The sequence below is a fragment of the Theobroma cacao genome, chromosome 1 (genome assembly GCF_053813885.1).
Source record: "Theobroma cacao isolate CCN51 chromosome 1, ASM5381388v1, whole genome shotgun sequence".
Taxonomy (NCBI): Eukaryota; Viridiplantae; Streptophyta; class Magnoliopsida; order Malvales; family Malvaceae; genus Theobroma; species Theobroma cacao.
Genome location: NC_142639.1, coordinates 12,373,131 through 12,393,630, shown reverse-complemented (window position 1 = coordinate 12,393,630; position 20,500 = coordinate 12,373,131). Strand labels below are relative to the sequence as shown.

Below are 20,500 nucleotides of genomic sequence, written 5' to 3'. Positions count from 1 at the left end.
TTAGGTGAATAAAAGGTCTTACTTATTAGTTCAAGACTCATTCCATGTCTTACAAATGTGGGGTCTATAACACCTTCGTAAAGCCTCTATTTAATTAAGTGATAGGTAACAAAAACAAATTATATTTGCTTAAAAAATAAGAAATAGCTAATAATGGATGCACTTGCTTTTCAAAATAAATAAATAAATAAAATAATGAATGCACATTAAAGAAAAAATATGGTTGAATATGCTACTAAATTTTCATATAATAAAAAATTTAATTTTTAATAATAACCTTAACTTATGAAACTATTTACAAGCAAAATAACTATCATTTAACTGCAAGCATGTGCAGTGTATCACGGATCCCACATAAGAAAAAGATGAAGTGGGTCTTGGGTTTACAAATAAGGTTCTTCCTCCACCTATCATATATGTTTTTTAGGTTGAAAACATGAGCCCATAACAAGTGGTATCAGTGCAAACCTAAATTTTCATTAACGTAGAGCACATACTTGCACATGTCTCCATTTAACTAATGGCATGTGCATCATGTCTCTATTTAACCAATGGTATGTGCTCTCTACATATGCTTGTGTCACAAACTATCTCTTACTAATGTGGGGTTTGTGAGACCTTCACATGCTTCCTTTTAACTAAGAGCATGTGCATATAGCTAATAAAAATAAATTATATTTTCTTAAAAAATAACAAATAGCTAATACTGGATTCACATTAAAGAAAGAATATGGCTGAATATGTTGCCAATTATTCATATAAATAAAAAACTTAATTTTTAATTAATTGTTCAAAAAAATGCTTTTGTATTTAATTGAACAATATATTTTGCTTTTAAAACTGAAAAGCAAATTGAAAACAGGCACAACGAATCATATGTTAAAGTTGAATAATAAGCATCAAGCTTAGGGAGAGAAACTTTATAATTGTTGTGGACATAGCCTTAGTTATCTACAATACTTTAATAGTAATTATTAATATTATAAATGATGGTTATTATTATCAGATTTACTATGCAAGTGCATGTATCGTTAACAAGTAATACAATGAAAAATAGAGTATAATTTTCACAAGAAATTGCATCAAAATATTACTAAGTACTAAATTTAACACAACTCAATCTTACACAAACAATCAATTTTTAAAACTAGTGAAAACTAAGCAACTAAAACTACTAACAAAAATGACAATTTAAACTACAAAATCAATAAAACAAAGTCTAGAACTACAATATTCTCTCAACACTTTACTTGAATCTCTTCTACTCTCTCTTTACTTACTCAATAGTTGAGCTGCTAATCTAGAGTTCTAATGTATTTATAAGTCTTTTACGATATTCTTATAAAAATATCTTTATTAACCAATCTACTATATTTCTATGCAAATTGCTATTAAGAAAGACTTTTTAAGTTTAGGCTCTAATTATTGCTACATATAACATGTAAGTGTATTCCAACCCTACACAAGAATCAAATCAATCATCTCATGTAATTGAAATTGAACATATGCTATTTCATCTAAAGCTTACACTAAGCTCCCTCTTTCAGTTCCATTTAGGTTAACTTGTCTATCAAGCAATCAGACACATTAATCACAAGATTGAAATAAACAACTCAAACACTATCAATCATAAACAAGAAAGAGTATTAAAAATTCAAACTACATGTTGGGTTCAATTGCAATTCTAGATAGGAAATTTAGTTCCTTACATAAAACAAAGAAAGTATAAGAAAAACAAAAGAAGAAAATAAAACTAAGATTTGTCAAGTCTTTGATCTTCAATCATTAAGAGTTTTCCCTCACTTTCTTGCTTGGTTGATGGATTTTTTTCTTAAAAAAAAATCTATCTTAATTGTTGCCTTCAAGTGGTTTAAAGGGGTCTTTAAATAGGGCACTTAAAATCAACTCCCGGATTTGTCTCTATTCAGGATATCATGTTGGCATCGTAGTGCCACTTCTCTAGCACTGCAATGCTGAGCTCTTTGTCTTGTTAGTCGGTGCACTTCTCTTCATGGCACTATGGCGCCTATGCATCCATGGCCGTGGCACCCACTGTTTTGTCTTGTCTTGTCTCCTCTACTGTACTACTTCAAATTGTGATGCAATTTTCTCCTTCTTTCAGGTTGAACTAGACAAAATGGTAAACATGAAAGTTGTAATCCTATCTCTTAGCTTTCCAATGACTCAAGAATCACGTTAATTGGAATTATAGAATAAAAGTTATGCTCAAAATGCTAGAACATATTCAAGAGAAGTTTGGACCTTTTATGCACTCTTTAACAATTGAAGCCATTTTCATTTGCATACCTACAAAAGCAACAAATTAACTCAATAATAACTAAACTAAAAGCAAATTATCATCAAACTAAAATAACATAACTTAAATTAAATCAACCAAACATGATTTACTAAACTAAAACAAATAAATAAAAATATCTAATTTCTAAACTAAATTTCAAGACTTTAGTTAATTTAATATTCAAAATGTGACAAAATAACTTTATAACATAGAGTTATCAGTTATTAAGGTCAACTTAGTTTTGGTCAAAGAAGTGAATAATGAAGCATAAGGTGGCTTCATCTAATTCGGTGATAAAAAGTTGAGATAGAGATTTATTAGGGCAGAGATCGATAATTAGAAAAAGGTAATTCCGTTTGTGGATATGTTAAATTTATATATATGTAGCCAGTTAATACAGCTTTATGGAAAAGCAAATCACCTTTCCATTAACATTTTTCTATTTGGTTCCTTGTACGGAGTTGCATCAAGAGCTTTATAATGGATTCTCATTAACAAAAAAATACAACTGAATATGTTCCCAAATATTCATATAAATAAAAAATTTAATTTTTAATTAATTATTCAAAAAAATTCTTTTACATCTAATTAAACAATATACTTTACTTTTAAAACCAAAAAACAAATTGAAAAAAAAAAGACACAACGAATCATATGTTAAAGTTGAATAATAAGCATCAAGCATAGGGAGAGAAACTTTACGGTTGTTGTGGATATAGCCTTTATTATCTACATTACTTTTATAGCAATTCTTACTACTATAGTTGATGGTTATTAAGGTCAACTTAGGTTTGGTCAAAGAAGTAAATAATAAACCATAAGATAGCTTCATCTAATTCAGTGACAAAAAGTTGAGATAGAGATTTGTTAGGATAGAGATCGATCATTAGAAAAAGATAATTTCGTTCGTAGATATGTTAGTTTATATGTACGTAACCAATTAATACAACTTTCTAATAGTTGTACCGCAACAAACATTTTTTTGTTACTTGTTTTAGCAATAACAATGATTTACCAAATTATACTTTGCCCTCAATAAAACATACTGCCGTAAGTTCTATATCCATTCAAGCTATTGATATTTCATGTTCAATTACTCTTTGGAGACTAGCAATAAAATTCCTCCCGATTGCATTCTTGATATTTCATATATTTTGAGTCTTTATTAATTTCCATAAAGGAATACTACTAAAAGAGTTTTCTTTACTGCAAGGTGCAAACCATTGGGTTATGTCAGCTCGAGGTTAGCCCCTCCCTGCACCGATGGCATAGGTAGGCGCAGGTAGATATTAAAACTCCCACCAAACCGGCCCCTTTATATTAAACAACAAAACTTCTTCCTAAACCAACTCAATTGTTTAATTTGCCACTCGTAATTCTATTTGTCAAAAACTTGGTTTATACTTTCAGTTCTGTTTCTAAGCCTCTCTCTGCTTGCAGAGTCGGTGAAGTGCAAGTTGTGATGAAATACGCAAGTCTGGAAATGTCTTACACGCGTGTTACATGGCTTTTCGTGTCTTTATCACTGATACTTTTCGCTTCAGCCAGAGCCCAAGTTCCGGCGATCATAGTTTTTGGAGACTCCTCCGTCGATTCAGGAAACAATAACGTGATTCCGACACTCCTGAAGAGCAATTTTAAGCCTTATGGTCGTGATTTTTATGGTGGTCATCCCACTGGGCGCTTCTGCAATGGCCGAATCCCTCCTGATTTCATCTCCGAGGCTTTTGGGCTCAAGCCAGCTATACCAGCCTACTTGGATCCAGCTTATACTATATCGGACTTTGCCACTGGAGTTTGTTTTGCCTCTGCTGGAACTGGCTACGACAATGCAACCTCCAAAGTGCTAGTAAGCCCCAGATATAGAGTTACTGATATGTAGTTCGATCACTTTTTATGTTCTTTCTTCTTCTCCTCCCTTTTTTTCCCTTTGCCGTTTCTAACTTTGACATTGCTGTCTGAGTATCTTAATTCACCTGCTGTGCAGAATGTGATACCACTATGGAAGGAATTAGAGTACTATAAGGAATACCAGCAAAAACTGAGAGCCTATGTCGGTAAGAAGAAGGCAAATCAAATTCTGAGTGAGGCCTTGTACCTGATGAGCTTAGGGACAAACGATTTCCTAGAAAACTACTACATTTTTCCCACCCGAAAATCTCAGTTCTCAGTGAGACAATACCAGGATTTCCTACTGGGACTTGGTGAAAATTTCATCAGGGAGCTCCACGGTCTAGGAGTTCGGAAATTGTCCGTAACCGGCCTTCCTCCAATGGGGTGTTTGCCATTGGAGAGGGTCACGAATATCCTGGGTCAAAATGATTGTGTAGATGAATACAACAATGTGGCTTTAGAATTCAACAGGAAATTGGAGGGGTTGGTGGCAAAGCTGAACAAAGACCTTCCGGGAATGCGAATGGTGTCTGCACCCGCATATGACATTTTCTATCAAATTATTGAAAGGCCTTCTCTATTCGGTACGTATAAAGTCTTTCACTACACTTTTTCTTTTTCTTACTGCATTTGTAAATGTTGAGAAAAAGATTAGCGCACAGGATCACTTTACAGTGCAATTCACTTAAAGCATTTTGCATATTAATTGAAACAAGTTTATTCATAGTTGAGTGCTATATACTATCGGGAAGCATATCAGGGAAAAGGTTCTTGCCAGACCATATTTCTCTTGCTTTTAGCTTATTTCTGCATCTCTACTTTAAGCTATCGGATCATAGTGATTAACGTCAGCCCGAATTTCACATAATTTATTAAAAATGTTAATTTCAAACAAAATAATTTTTGAGTTAAAAGAACTTGGATCATTGAATTGATTTTACAACAACGAAAACTCGTTGTATATATATAATAATTTGGCGGTGCTAAACCCTACGTTATCTGCTAGAATCATTACACCCACACCAATGAACAAGCACGTAGGAACAGTGGCCTTCTGAGAAACTGGTGAAAGCTTTTAATGAGTGTTAAATGGGCGACAAGCCAACAGCTCTCTGACTACTGAATCGAATCATTCAGCAACCTGCAGATGGCAATTTACAATTTAACATGATGGCTTGATCATTATGTTATATGCTTTTAGAAGCATACATCTCAGTTGAATCCTAATTCCGTTTGAGTTTAAATCTCTAGGAGCTGCTATAGCTCAAATTAGAATTGCATTTATTGTGGTGGGAAATGACTACAACTTTCCAATCATTTAATTGCTGTGATAGAGGTTGGTGAAGGGGCAGAGATATAGAAATGAGGTTATTTATTTTGATAGAAATTAAGTGGAGGAAAATTAAAGCTCATAAATTTAGAGAGCTTTAGAATTTAATTCACCAATTCAATTCTAACCATACTCACTCATTTGAGACCTCTAGAATTTATGCGTGCATAGAAAACAAATAAATAAATAAATAAATAAAACATAAAGCTTTAGATCAATGAATTCATTTTTGGCTTTTTGTCAATAATTTAAATTTATAAGCCCAATGCATTTTATTAACTCTTTCTATATAAAAATAAACCAAAATGTTTGCTTTTTGTCAAATAACCCTTTTATAAGTCCAATGATAACCCTTTTATAAAAATTTTGGCTTTTTATATAAAAATAACCCTTTTAATGAGTGTTAAATGACTACCAACTTTCTTTTTCAACTAAATTCTAGCACAAAACGTGTTAAAGGAACATTTTCCTCCCATATAAACACTCATACTCCTTTTTGACTTCCTCACCTAAAAAGCCAAAAAAAAAAAAGAGTAAGTTTGTGTTGTAGATTATCATTTAATACGGTAACAATAGAAATTTTAAACTCTGCATGTGGTTTTAATCATATATATATTTGATATGTTTTAAATTAATATTGACATAATGCTCAATAAAACCCTTGCACTATTACAAAAAATTTAAATAAAATTTATTTTTTTATTATGTATAATCAAGTTTTTATATTTTTATTTTGTATCAAATAAATCCTTATACTTTTATTTTGAATCAAATAAATCCTTACAACTATTGGTTGACTAATTACTATTAGTTAAAATATTATTTATCATTTTATACCTATGTGACGCTGATGTGGATGATGAAATTGACCACATGATCAAGTCATCATACTGCATGAAAATGCTACGTTGTCATCTATTATGATATGTCAGCATGTCACTTGGCATAAAACAACAGATGGTATTTTGATTAAGTCAATTATTAATTATAAGAGCTTAATTGATTCAAAATAAAAATACTAAAACTTGATTAAATGCAATAAAAAAATAAAAATTTATTTAATTTTTCTAAATAATTAGGTATTTTTTAAGTATTAAGCCATTAATATATACTATTAGCTTTATAATTCAATGTTGACTTTCTTGTTTAAGCTAAACTTTCCCTCGTCCCATAAGCCTCACTTTGTCCATTACAAGATTCAAACTCGAAATCTTAATATTAACTACTAAAGTATCTTTTTCGAAAAATAAGTAAATAAATGAAACATATGACAAACATATAAAACGTTGCTTGTGAAATTTATAATACAATTTGAAAATTATTTCTAACATTTTAGTAATAAATTTAGCGTAAATGAGCGGGTTTGGATTTTGAACAATGTGAAGTAAACTTATCTTGACTCGACCCACCCCATGAACACTTCTTGCTTTAAGAACTTTGAAAAGTATTTTATTTTTTGAAAATTACATTTGAAAAGTATTTTAGAATTAAATAAAATAAACTAGATTTGTACCAACATAAATCGGTCAAAATAAGAATTCTAAAAAGTTAGGGGGAAGAGACATGCACCCACCCATTCGTCTCAGTCGATGAACAAGAGAGGGTTTCACCTCTTCCTGCATAGTGCTTCTCTTTAGGATTCTCTTCATTCTGCTTCTGTTTTTTATTTTTTTCCTTGTTTCAAAATTTTCAAGTTTCCTCTTGTCAGTCAAATGAACCATGCATTTCTGCCCCCCCATCACACTCTAAATTACTGAAATTTCGTTAAATTTTATTTGCAGGGTTTGAGGTGACTGGTCTGGCTTGTTGTTCAACAGGGACTTTTGAAATGAGTTACCTATGCAGTCAGTATAACCCATTTACATGTAGTGATGCAAATAAATATGTATTTTGGGATGCTTTCCATCCTACAGAGAAAACAAACAAAATCATCTCCGACCATCTCATTCCTGGTCTTTTGGCTAAGTTTTCTCATTGATTTTTGTCTACTAGTTTTATATGCTGGTAGGCTATAGCATTTAATTCACATGTCTTACTATATATTGAGAATGATAATTTTCATTTCTATATATATAGTAAACGACTTTATGCAGGTCAATTTGTGTAACTTCTTTTTCTTTTTGATTTCTGTTGTAATTTTAGTGCAATTCTTCTTGGTTTTTAGTGGCTTTTATCAGTATTTTATAACTCAGTTTTGGCCTAGTAGTTTATATCTTTACAAAGATTGAGATTAAGGATTCTCCGCTCTTCCTTGTACCTCCCATACATTAAAAAAAAATAAAGTTAAAGCACCCTTAAAGTACCTATACTATATCGATTTGTTTAATTTAGTTCAGTTACTTCAAATTTGATTAATTTAGTTTATGTATTTTGACATTGTGTAAGTGAGTTTTCATAAGTAACTCCTTCTTAATTGACTGTTAATGATACTGACATGGTACTTACTTATCAGATAGTGTTGATATGGCTTTGCATTTTCTTTTCTTCTTCTTTTTTTTTTTTCCAAAATTACACCATTTTGATAAAATTATTTAAAGCACATTTTTTTTTTCATTTTTCCTTCTCTCTTGCCCTTCTCTCATCAAGATTGCCCCAAACCTAGATTTGAACTTCCGGCCACCGGTTTCTAGAGGTTGGAAATTGAAAAAAATATATATCACAAAATACCTTTTTACAAAATCCCTTCTTTTGCCATGTCTTCGTTCCATTTCTCTTCTTATATTTCCCGTTATCTAAAAGACAAAAGATTTCAAGAAAAATCAAAGAGAAACTGATAATATCTGGATATAATGTTGGATTTCATCATCGCGGCGAATTACAGGATCAAGTTTACCACGCCTATCAAGCTCAGTCAAGTTTGTTGGTGCAAATGGGGTTTAGATGGAATTCAAGGAATTGGCAAAATTGATTTCAAGGCGAGCCTTTCTATAGATGCTATCTTTAAGACTTATTTCGCCCCCATCACTCAATATGCAAAGAGGAATAATGCGAATAGCCTTAGGGATACAATGAAGCTAACGTCTAACTTCGTATTGCACTTTACGAGAGTAAACCGCTAGATACACCCAAGAGTTTGCAAAGTTGTTCTACTTTAGAACCTACTTTCTGCAGCAAGTAGATTATAAGGAATTTGGAAGCTTTTGTAGTTGATGGGAACTTATGTGTTTATGTTAATAGAACACAACACTTTCTTGTTCTTGATATTTTTGCTCTTGTTTTGTGTTTGATTTGATGTCTCAAAATGGTTGGCAACAAGTTTTTTATATAGGCTTGCAAGTGTCTCTTCTTCAAGGACACAACCCTTTCATTAAGGCACCATTTTGTTTTAAAGACATCTTTACGTTTTGTCAAATACAACTTTTGGATGAAGGTATTGTTTCAATAATCATCTTATGAAAAGATAACTATTCATTCCATAAATTATAACATTTGAGTTATAATTTGAAACAATAACTTTTTATATTTAACTTTTGAGATATGGTGTCTTTTCAATATGTCTCATGACTTTTAGATGTCACTTTATTAAGAAATATAACCATTCACATGAAAACTTACCTATAATCTAATAGACACACTATGTCACTTTATGTGACATAACTTTTGAGCTAAGATAGTTTTTCATCATGTGACATAACTTTTGATTTTGAAAATACACCAACAATCTCTCACCATTTTCAAAATTTTCAAATACCAACAACTTTGGGAACCTTATGCATAAATGAAGGTATCCCGTAAATTTAAACCTTCACTTAGTGAGTGTGGTTGGTTCTAGTTTGGATTGAGTGGTTAACTAAGCATTGAACCATCGACTCTTCATTTGACTAGTCGAGCCATTAAACACACACAAGCTTCCTTGCTCACTTTGTATCTAGTTTTGTCAACACGTTTTATGGCCTTATGTTTTACATCCATTCATGAGTGCTGTTAGAGTCAAGCTTTTAGCTCCTAGAAACGGCCACACTTCCACTCACATAAGTAGCCCCAATCGGAAGTACTTCTTAATTATAATACTTCAACATATACATGTTATGGGTCTATTAAGAACTTTTGTTCAACCTTACTTTACACATTACGAAAACCAAGCACTATACACCTTAGGATGGAAAATATAAATTAGTGTTTACAATCATTCATGTGGTAGAATGGTCAGTACCCAAGACTTGCAGGTCGGCCACAAGCGTTGAGGTGAGCTCCCACCATTGGAGATTTAGTTGATAGGCTTGAGACTCATCCCTTTTGAGGTCTTTATAACTAGGTCCTTGTTTAGACCTTTAGTAAACAGATCCGCTAAATTTTTATCAAACCTCATATAACTTATAGTGACTATACCATCACTAATTCTTTGTCTTACAATGCTATGTTGAAGTCCAATATATCGACTCTTTCCATAGTATGCTTGATTATATGTCTTTGATACAGTTGCTTCATTGTCACAATGTATTAAGATTGGTGTCATTGGTTTAGCTACAATAGAATTTCATAGAGTAAATCTCTCAACTACTTCGCTTCTTGGGTGGCAGATGCTAAAGCTATAAATTCAGCCGCCATAATGGAGTCTGCTTGACAAGATTGCTTCTTAGAACCCCAAGAAACATCACCCCCACCAATTGTAAAAATTCAACCAGTCATAAAAGTATGATCCATTCTATTTGAGTTCCAACTAACGTTTGTATATCCTTCAAAAACTGAAGGAAAACCTGAATAAGAAATGCCATAATTCTTTGTACTCTTTAAATATCTTATAACTTTATGAACAACATACCAATGTTTTTTACTTGGATTACTTGTAAATCGACTTAGCATCCCAACCGTAAAAGCAATATCTAGCTTTGTACAAACCATGACATACATTAGGCATCCAATCATCTTTGCATATTCATTTTGTGCTATTGGCTTGTCTTTGTTAGTTACTAGCCTTATATTAGAGTCATAAGGCCTAATCATCGGCATACAATCTGACTTACCATACTTCATTACAATCTTTTCAATGTAATGAGATTGAGACAATGTTAGGCCATTATTATCTCTCATTATTCTTATACCAAGAATAACATCCGCCATACCCATATCTTTCATGTCAAAATTCTATGACAAGAACCTTGTTGTGTCTCCTATTAGTTCCAAAATTGGTATCAAAGATTAACATGTCATCCACATATACATAAATGATGACACTTGGAACTTATTATAGACACGTTTATCAGATTAATAGATCTTGTAGCCATTAGCCAGCACAATCTTATCAAACTTTGATGTCATTGTTTAAGTGCTTGTTCTAATCCATTAAAGGACTTTACAAGCTTACACATATTCCCTTTTTTCTCAATTGACATCATTGTACCTTAATGTACAATCAGAATGTCAAATTAACACATTAAGGTATATGTTCACATAAGTATCATTACACCTTTATTACACAATAGGAATGTCATGTCATGTCAAAGATATTGAATATCTATGTTGCGCTATTACGTCTTCGATGATAAAATAAGAATACACCATATACCAAGATGTTAAATTTACATAACGACACCATTATACCTTCATGTATAATACGAATGCCATATTCTCACTTATCACATGGACGTTCATGGTATTTACATATTGGCATCATTATACCTTAATGTATAATAGGAACACCACATGTCCACCTATCATATGGGCCGTGATGGTTTTTACATATTGGCATCTTTATACCTTAATGTATAATAAGAATGCCACATGCTCATGACTTGTGTCTTCCATCACATGGACCTTTATCAACTAAAGATGGCTTACTTTAGGATCTTTATCCTTCTCATCTTGTTTGTGACTTCATCTTGGTTGCAACAATCTTTTTTTATTTGAAAATGATTACCAAGGTCCTCGAGAGACATCTTTTCTTTCTTATGTTTTAGGGTTTTCTTAATGTCTTTCCAAGATAGGAAAAGTATGTTAATTATAGAAGACACAACAATAACCTTAATCATATCAAGATCATATATGAATATAACAAAATTCTTCTTTCTAACCAATATACGTTTTCCATGCATATCAAATACAATATCATGCATATCAAGTAAGGAAAGAAAACTTATCATGTAATTCGATAAAGAACCAGTTTATCACATTCTTTGTCACCATCAAATCAATCCATCTTTTGCCAATGAATAAAGTTTCCTCATTCAAAGCGGTCTAGCTTGACGATGTTGGTGTATCACTTTTTAAGAAAGCCATTGAATTCCAACACCACGAAAAATAAGTCTTAAAATTGTTGGTGCAAATGAGGTTTAGATGGAATTCAAGAAACTGGCAAAATTGACTTCAAGACGAGCCTTTCTATAGACTTTATCTTTAAAATTATTCACCCCCACCACTCTGTATACAAAGGGGAATAATGCGAATAGCTTTAGGGATACAATGAAGCCAATGTCTAACTTCGTATTGCACTTTACGAGAGTAGACCGCTAGATACACTCAAGGATTTGCAAAGTTGTTCGGTCTTAGAACCTACTTTCTGCAACAAGTAGATTATAAGGAATTTGGAATCTTTTGTAGTTGATGGGAACTTAAGTGTTTATATTAATAGAACACAACACTTTTCTTATTCTTGATATTTCTGCTCTTGTGTTGTGTTTGATTTGATGTCTCAAAATGGTTGGCAACAAACCTTTTATATAGGCTTGTAAGTGTCTCTTCTTCAAGGATACAACCTTTTCATTAAGGCACTATTTTGTTTAAAAGACATCTTTACGTTTTGCCAAACACAACTTTTTTATGAATGTATTGTTTCAATAATCATCTTATAAAGAGATAACTATTCATTCCATAAATTATAACATTTGAGTTATAATTTGAAACAATAACTTTTCATATTTAACTTTTGAGATGTGGTGTCTTTTCAATATGTCACATGACTTTTAGATGTTATTTTACCAAGAGACATAACCATTTACATGAAAACCTGCTTATAATCCAATAGACACACTATGTCACTTTATGTGACATAACCTTTAAGCTAAGATAACTTTTCATCATGTGACATAACCTTTGATTTTGAAAATACACCAACAAAGTCATTCCTATATTTATCAAGTGCCTCATATTTTCCTTCAGGATTTATGTACATTACGTGGACGTTTAAGAAAGTGTAGCCCAAGGACATAGTATGATAAGTGAATAACAAAGTTAGTTGAGTCGGCATACCAAATATGTTTCCTTTTTGTGTATGTCTTCTGTGGGGTCTGGTTGGTTTGTCTTCGAATGGTTTATGGTTATTTTTTCCTTTTTTGGTGGTTGGTATTTTGGTGTTGTATGGAAAGCATCAGAGTAATGCATGGTGATTGAAAATTTTGTATACTGCCTCTGGTGTGGCTGGATGCTGTGGGTGGGATGTTTTGAAGGTCCTGGTATGTCTTATTTAGAGAGAGACTAGCCGGAAGGGCCAAGATTTGAGGTTACTCTGGTGATGGGAGAATAGTGTGAATGCTGTGCAGGTTGCATTCTTTTTGTTTTCTGAGTGAGACTAAACAGGTGCTGAGACGGGTCGGTGGAGGTGGTGTGAGTACAAGGGAAGTGCTGCGAAAATTTTTGCTCAGTATTGTTTCATAAGTGTAATTTTGAGGTTTATGCTCATGTATTAGTGGTTGTGCATAGGCCCAAAAATTACAGAACTTTTTTGTAAGCTTGATAGGAGGTTAACCTTTGGTTACTCCTTTCAAAAAATATATATAAAAAATATATTTCGTCACCGTCTCAAATAAACTTCATAATTAAAGATTCTCAACTTGCTGGTATCATATGATGTATTTGTAGTAAAAGAACCATGCACATGGCATTTAGTGTTCGCCAGTCCAGAAACAAGGACAAGAATCTCCAATGCGGTTTAAAAAGTTCCAAACAAATAAAATGAGTACATATTCTGTAAATTTAATATAAAAGGATGAAAATCAACCCTGAACTATATAAAACAACAATGTGACAATTTCCACCAACAACATTAATGGCATCCTTCAAAGCTTTAACTGTTTTTTTTTAATCTAAAAAAATCGAAATATATTTTGAAAAAAGATCCCGAAAGTGAGCGAAAAAACAGTTTTATGGTGTTTTTTTTTTTAATTTCAATGGTAGCGAAAGCCGGAGGTTTGAGTTTGGATTTGGGGTGGTATTGGGAAAGAATGGCAAGGCAAAAATGGAAGAAGAGAAGGAAAAATGCAAAAAAGAAAAAAAAAATGAAGTTAAATGGGCTTTTAATAGTCTTATTAAAAAAACAACGTAGTTTTGAGTGAATGGGAGAAAAAAAGAGAGAAAAAATAGTAAAGGTATAATGCTCGAAAAAACACTTAGTCGAAAAAACACTTAAATTATTTTAAAAAAAGTCAAATAAATTTTTATTCTATTATTACGTTCAATTAAGTTTTTATATTTTTATTTTGAATTAAATAAACTTTTATAACTAATGATTGACTAATTGTAATTAGAAAAAATATCATTTGTCATTTTATATTCACATGACATTAACTTTAAATTGATATGAAAAACGAAAAAGTTGCATGATTATATTATCATGTCAAATTAACATGTCACGTCATATTCAATTATGATATGTCAATATATCATGCCATAATTAATCATGATATTTTAGCATGCTACATCAACATCATACAGTATAAAATAATAAACGATATTTTGATTAAGCCAATCATTAATCTTAAAAATTTATTTGACTCAAGAAACAAAATCAGCACCATCTGACATGTCAGCATCACGTCAATATAAAGACTCAATTGTCCATAATATCAAAATATAGAGACTAAATTAACCGGATTTTGGATAGAGACTAAATTGAATGAAACATCATAGTATGCTTTGACAAAAAAAAAAAAAATAGTCCTTATGAGTTTATATATGTAAGATGACGTGCAAATACTTTAGGCCATCCAACGGTTACAATGGGCTGTTTGGAGAACATGAGTGCACTAATTAAGATGATATTCATTCATCAATCACCATGCAGAATTAATTAAATTGCAACAAGCAAGTATTCTGGTAAAACAATGTAGAAAACAAAACTAAGTGACAAAAAAAACCTATAATTTTTCATATATATATATATATATATATATATATATCCTTATATATATAAGAAAAATTACAATATATAGTAACCTTTTGTTGCTTATCACTAGATCATAATTGATTTTTTAGTGAAAAATTGATTTCGTATCACTTCATTGGTTTTTTTATAATTATTATTATCTTTTGATTGATTATTTAATAATATACATATCTATCACTTATATGCAATTTTCACTCGATATATGACTTTATAAATATTATGTTTCCTTATATTAAAAAATCTACATTAAAATTATTTTATTGAGCTATTAAATTGGTTATTTTTATATTTTATGGGACCTGTAATAAATTTAAATTATTATCATAAGAGATAATATAAATCGTGTCATTTATCATTTATCAAACAAAACACCTTAACATTTTTGAGATGAAAACTTTATTAATAGACCTTATTCTTTGTAGGCAAACGTATACTTACAAAAAACAACTTAAATTCACATTTTATTTATTTTTATCTTTTTCTAGAATCTATAGGCCAGTTATATTTTTATTGAATGGTTTTGATCTCATTGTTTGTTTTAATTTTTTAAAATAGACTTCTACAAAAAAAATCAATTATTGTTCTAAGAAATTGAATATTCACTTCTAGTTATCAAAAATAAATTTAAGTTATTATCATAAGAGATAGAATAAAATCATATAATTTATCGAACAAAACACCTTCATATTTTTGAGAGAATATATATGAAAACTTTATTAATACCTTATACTTTGTAGGCAAACATATACATAAAAAAAATTTAAATTCACATTTTATTTATTTTTATATATTATTTCTAGATTCGATATGAAAGCTATATTTCTATTGAATTGTTTTGATCTCATTGTTTGATTTATTTTTAATAGACTTCTTAAAAAATCAATTATTGTTCTAAGAAATTGAATATTCACTTCTATTTATCAAATAATTATCTTAAAATTGCCATCACCAATCAAACTTTTAATTAGAAAAAACATGATTAAATAAATTTATTTATTTATACATAATGTTAATCTTTCCAAGGGATTAGATAATAATGAAAAACACTTGAAATAATTAAAAGAAGATAATAAAAAACAATCTTCCAAATTAAATAGCAAGGACGTTAGGAATAAGAAAATAAACATTCAAAAAAAAGAAAAAAGGATAAATTATTTTACCTAATTCAATTAGAATATAATAGTTGATCTCAATTCAATTAGAAAATAAACATTCAAAAGGATGTTAGTGATAAGAAAATACACATTAGATAATAAACATTCGGATTTATAGCTTTCGACATGAAACATTAATTTAATTTGGACTCCAAATATTTGTTAAAGTACTAAATAGAATTTGAAAAATGTTTGAAGCAAAACAAGTTACATCAGCAATATGTCAAAATTAACTAAAACAAATTAGATTTAATTAATTCATTTAAGATATAATGCTCTACTTTATTATGTAAATTGTATTAGTGCATATTTATTGTTTTTTGTAAAAAAATGTAATTTTATTATTAATTGCCAAAATAGATAAATTTTGGACTTTAGATTACAATGAAATAAAAATAACAAAAAAAAACCCCTAGACACTAAATCCGGACTTGGAGATATCCGGGTGCTCACACAATAAAATCTGGTCTTAGAACCAAATGCAATGAACGACCAGCTCACTACGTTGACAATCTGAACTAATATGCTGTCCAACCCATAATTAGTGTAGTATATAAATCTGTCTAGACCTTGACAAAGCTGTCCAAGCCACAACTGCTATCCGAATTCTAGTCTAATCAACCGGTGAATTAATGAGATAAATCACCAAAAGAATCTCCTAAGATATCCCCTCGGCTTAGGACTTCTCTTTTATTTAAATTTATGTAGCTGCTGCAAGAGTCCATCTTAAATACTATCTCATCAACTCATATTTGATTAAACTAGAATAAATTATCAGCTCAATTCCATCCAAATTACTGCAACAGATAAAAGGAAAAATTAATTGTTTGATCCTAATAGCTGGATAAAATCTTGCTCCTTTGTAACTTCTTCTTTAGCTAAACCATCGGCCAAGCTATTTGCCTCCCTTAAAATATGAGTCATCTACCAATCACCTATGGATCTTTGCAGACAATCAATATGAATCATATATTGTCTAAATCCCCAAGGTGCATTAGATTTCTTGTTAATCCACAATACTGCATTTTGGGAGTCTGATTCAACCCACTTTTTCAACGTTTTCCTTCTTCAAATATTTATTGAATAAGAAAATCGCCTTCCTGATTGCTAACACCTCGACTTGATTGGCATCACCAACCCCCACAGATCTCGAAAATCTCTATTTGGTGGCTCTGATATTGTAGACACCCAAATAAAAAAATATATAATAATAATTAAATTAAATTAAATAAATAAAAAAATTAAAAAAAAAAAATGGGGATGGCTGGGCGTACCTTCGCCTTCCCATCCCCCACCCACTACGCGTGATGGGGGGGGCTCTGACCACCAACTCCAGGGGGTGCCAGAATCCCCCTCGCCGGGTTGTCCAAAAAATTGGACAACTCGGCTCTTTAAAAACCCTGCAAAAAAAGGAGAGAGAACCAGCAGTTAACCACAAAAAGCAAAAAATCAAAAAAATCAAAAAAAGGAAAAATCCGATCGGGGTTTCAACCGGGGATTTGTTTCGGTTTGGGGGAGAGAGATCGGTGAGTGGTGAAGGGAAAAGGATCTGGGGAGTGCCGATCACCGGCGGGAGAAAACTCAGGCCCGTTTGGGTCACCGCCGACCGAAGAAAGGGAGTGCCCGATCTGTCGTTCGGAAGAGAGAAGAGAGAGATCGGCCGGTAAGTAGAGAGAAGAGAGAGGGAGGTCGACGAGAAGAGAGGGGAAGACGCCGGCGGGGAGAGGGAAAGTTTTAGAGAGAAGGCAGAGGGAGAGGTTGGCTAGAGAGAGAAAAAAATGAGAAAATGAATAAAAAAAGCTGAAAAGGGATTTTATACCCAGAGGAAGTACGCCTAAACGGCGCCGTTTCAGTGAAGTGAAGGATTCCAAGGGTCGACGCCTAAACGACGTCGTTTGAGGGAGTCTCCAGAGCCCAAAACGGTGCGTTTAGGAGAAGGCCAAGCGGACCAAGGAAGCGGGCCAGGCAGACCTTCGCGCAGCCCAGACCACTTGGGCCATCCTTCCGGCCCAAGCAAGGTGAGGCCTTACCCATTTCTTGTGGATTTGGGCTCATTTAGTTCATTTTAATTATTTGTTTAGCTTTAATAAAGATATGTAAATAATAAAAAATATTAATATTATAAATATATTTGAAGGCTTGCAAAAAATAAAATAAATAATAATAATAATAGTAATTCATGATGCAAATATACATATATATATTATATTATATTTTTAGATAAAAAAATAAAAAATAAAAAATATATAAAAAAAATAAAAAAAAATAATAATGATAATAATAAAATGAAAAATAAATAAATATTAATAATAAGTAATATAATTGGAAGAAAATATTTGAGTATTACCGCTAAAAAGGGAGCAAAGAGTTGCCTCTTTCGGGTGGATATTTTCCGGATGCGAAGTTCGAGACGGATTTTCACCGAAGCGTCGGGATAAATCTGAACTCTAAATTTCAAAACCCATTAAGTCAAATAGTCATTGTTAGAAAATAATATATGTAGAAAGATTTTGTTAATTCAAATAAATATTACTAAACAAAGTTAATCTAATCGTTTAAAAGTTAATTAACTAATTATTTAGATAAGCTTTGTAAACAAGTAAAAAAATTGACCAACAACAAACATGGATTTAAATAACCAAAAAATAATATATATATATAAATAAAAAATAAAAAATAACAAATAATCAAAATTTTTAAATAATCAATAAACGCGTGCATGTAGATACCATCATTTTATACTGTCATTGCATGCCACTCTTATTTTGCAAATGGCGCGGGAATCCCGATGATGAGATTTCCCCGAGGAGCTTGTAGAGACGAGTTCTTCCGGGGATATCTCTAGGTGAGGAGGATTTCGAGACTTCACCAAAGCGTTGGGATAGTCTTCGAATAATTTTCCAATAAAAGATTACCGACTCCATCATTTAAAATAAACAAGTCACGACATCATTCTACGCTTGCATCATATGCATACGTAAGACCAAGTGAAAAACTCAGTCTGACAATTCAATATTAATTTTTAATTAATAAAATAGGGATTAAACTAAGAAAAGGCTATATTAAGATAACTTAAGATTAAATGGTACCGTTCGTAGAACGGGCGTCACGGAGGTGCCAATCCTTCTCCGTGCGTAACCGCACTCCCGAACCCATCTCTAAAAAACGTGGATCAGTTCTCGTTCTTTCGACGGACCTAAAATTGATTTAGGACTTCATCGATTAAGAATCGGGTTAATAGGTGACCAATCACACCTTAAATAAATATGATTGGTGGCGACTCCCATACCATTTTGGAATTTTAATTTTCGCCTGCGTCTGGCGGACGGGTTCCCGGACCCGTACGTCACGACAGATATGATCTCTAGCAATCCCATCTATGCTTGCCTCTCCCGGGTGAAGCTCCATCCATAATAAATTTTATCCACCCTTGCTCCGATACCTCTCAATGAACATATGATTTATCAGGCTTAGTTTTTATAGGTATTGAAACTACATTCAGTCTCCTGAAGATATCCTCTATTGTCTGTTTTGTTTTTGGCCATTTGACTTTACCCCAAACAGCAATACGCATTTTAATTAAATCGTAACATTACCTCATATCATCCCAAACCTAACCATTGAAAACTATCATTCCGAAACAATCAAATAGATCACGAAAAAGCATTAAAAAGTACATATTTATTGTTACTTTTTATTTATTTTACCTTTATTATTATAAATTAAATAAAAAATTTTAATAAAAAAATATATTATAGATTAGTGATCATATAATTGGTATAATCTATCAGAACAAAAAAAAAAAACTATATTTAAGTTATTGTCTCTATTGGCAAAATTTTATTTTTTGATGGATTCTATGAAAATTATATGTTTTATATGTTGCTTATTATTTTTTATAACATAAATAATAAGTATCATGAATTCTAATATGGATAGATACAAAGAAAAATAAGAACAAAAAAAAAAATAGAAATACACTTAAACCAGTTACACCCTAGCTTTCTAAACTAACTGTTCGTACCGGTGAAAAGGTCATCTATTAATCAACAAAAACATTTTTATATTTGCAGCCAATATATATATATAAGGATTCAATGAAACAAAGTTTCTAATTTGTGTTATAGCTAAATTAAATTTTATTAAGAACAATATACTTTAATTTAAAAATTATTAATTAAAGAAAGTTAACTTTAATAAGGATTTCAATATTAATAAAGAACTAAATAATAATTAATCAATATATTAATTTAATAAGAAATTCATTAGTTATCTTAAAATAGTTAATTTAATATATAATCAAGGGTGACTATGTCATTCATTTTTTGCACTTTTGAAATTCGTATATAAATGATAATATAAAGGGAATAAATAATATTTCGGGTCAGGTTCAGGTTTAATTAAAAGGCTTAGTCCATGGTTAGGACAGGTCTACTAAATTGCCACATAAATCCTAGTTGCCTAATTCGCATTCTAGATATAATTTTGAAACTTTAATATAATCTTTATAATATTCACCACTTCCAAGTTTCCTAGCTAGTAATATAAATGCCAAAGCCATGTGCTATTGCTTATGGTATGGAAATAGTTTCCATATTAGTTGGATAGCCAATAATATTGTTGTCAAATAAATACTATGTCGAAGCTTGATTTGAATTTCAGCCCTAGTGAGTTAGATTCTAACTCATAGACATTTTCCCCCCTCTACATAATCAAACATTTCAAAT

At 31.3% G+C, this 20,500-nt stretch overlaps 1 protein-coding gene across 2 annotated transcripts; it reads left to right on the top strand.

The window, feature by feature from the left end:
* The first annotated feature begins 3,510 nt into the window (after positions 1 to 3,510).
* LOC18612377 (GDSL esterase/lipase At2g04570-like) lies at positions 3,511 to 7,787 on the top strand. Of its 2 annotated transcripts, none has more exons than XM_018119247.2 (4): positions 3,511 to 3,581; positions 3,740 to 4,148; positions 4,287 to 4,776; positions 7,304 to 7,787. In XM_018119247.2, exons 2-4 carry the CDS (start codon positions 3,762 to 3,764, stop codon positions 7,498 to 7,500), a joined length of 1,074 nt encoding a protein of 357 aa, XP_017974736.2. In that variant the 5' UTR covers positions 3,511 to 3,581; positions 3,740 to 3,761; the 3' UTR covers positions 7,501 to 7,787. The 2 variants fall into 2 exon arrangements, with proteins under 2 accessions (XP_017974736.2, XP_088660256.1); XM_088804130.1 differs by having other exon boundaries at positions 3,554 to 3,571.
* The last annotated feature ends 12,713 nt before the right edge of the window (positions 7,788 to 20,500 follow it).

Excerpts from the sequence above, each read along its gene's own strand:
- LOC18612377 (XM_018119247.2), top strand. The coding sequence starts at position 3,762 with ATGAAATACGCAAGTCTGGAAATGTCTTACACGCGTGTTACATGGCTT. Across the intron at positions 4,149-4,286 it reads ATGCAACCTCCAAAGTGCTA|AATGTGATACCACTATGGAA; the intron begins GTAAGCCCCAGA and ends CCTGCTGTGCAG. Across the intron at positions 4,777-7,303 it reads TGAAAGGCCTTCTCTATTCG|GGTTTGAGGTGACTGGTCTG; the intron begins GTACGTATAAAG and ends TTTTATTTGCAG.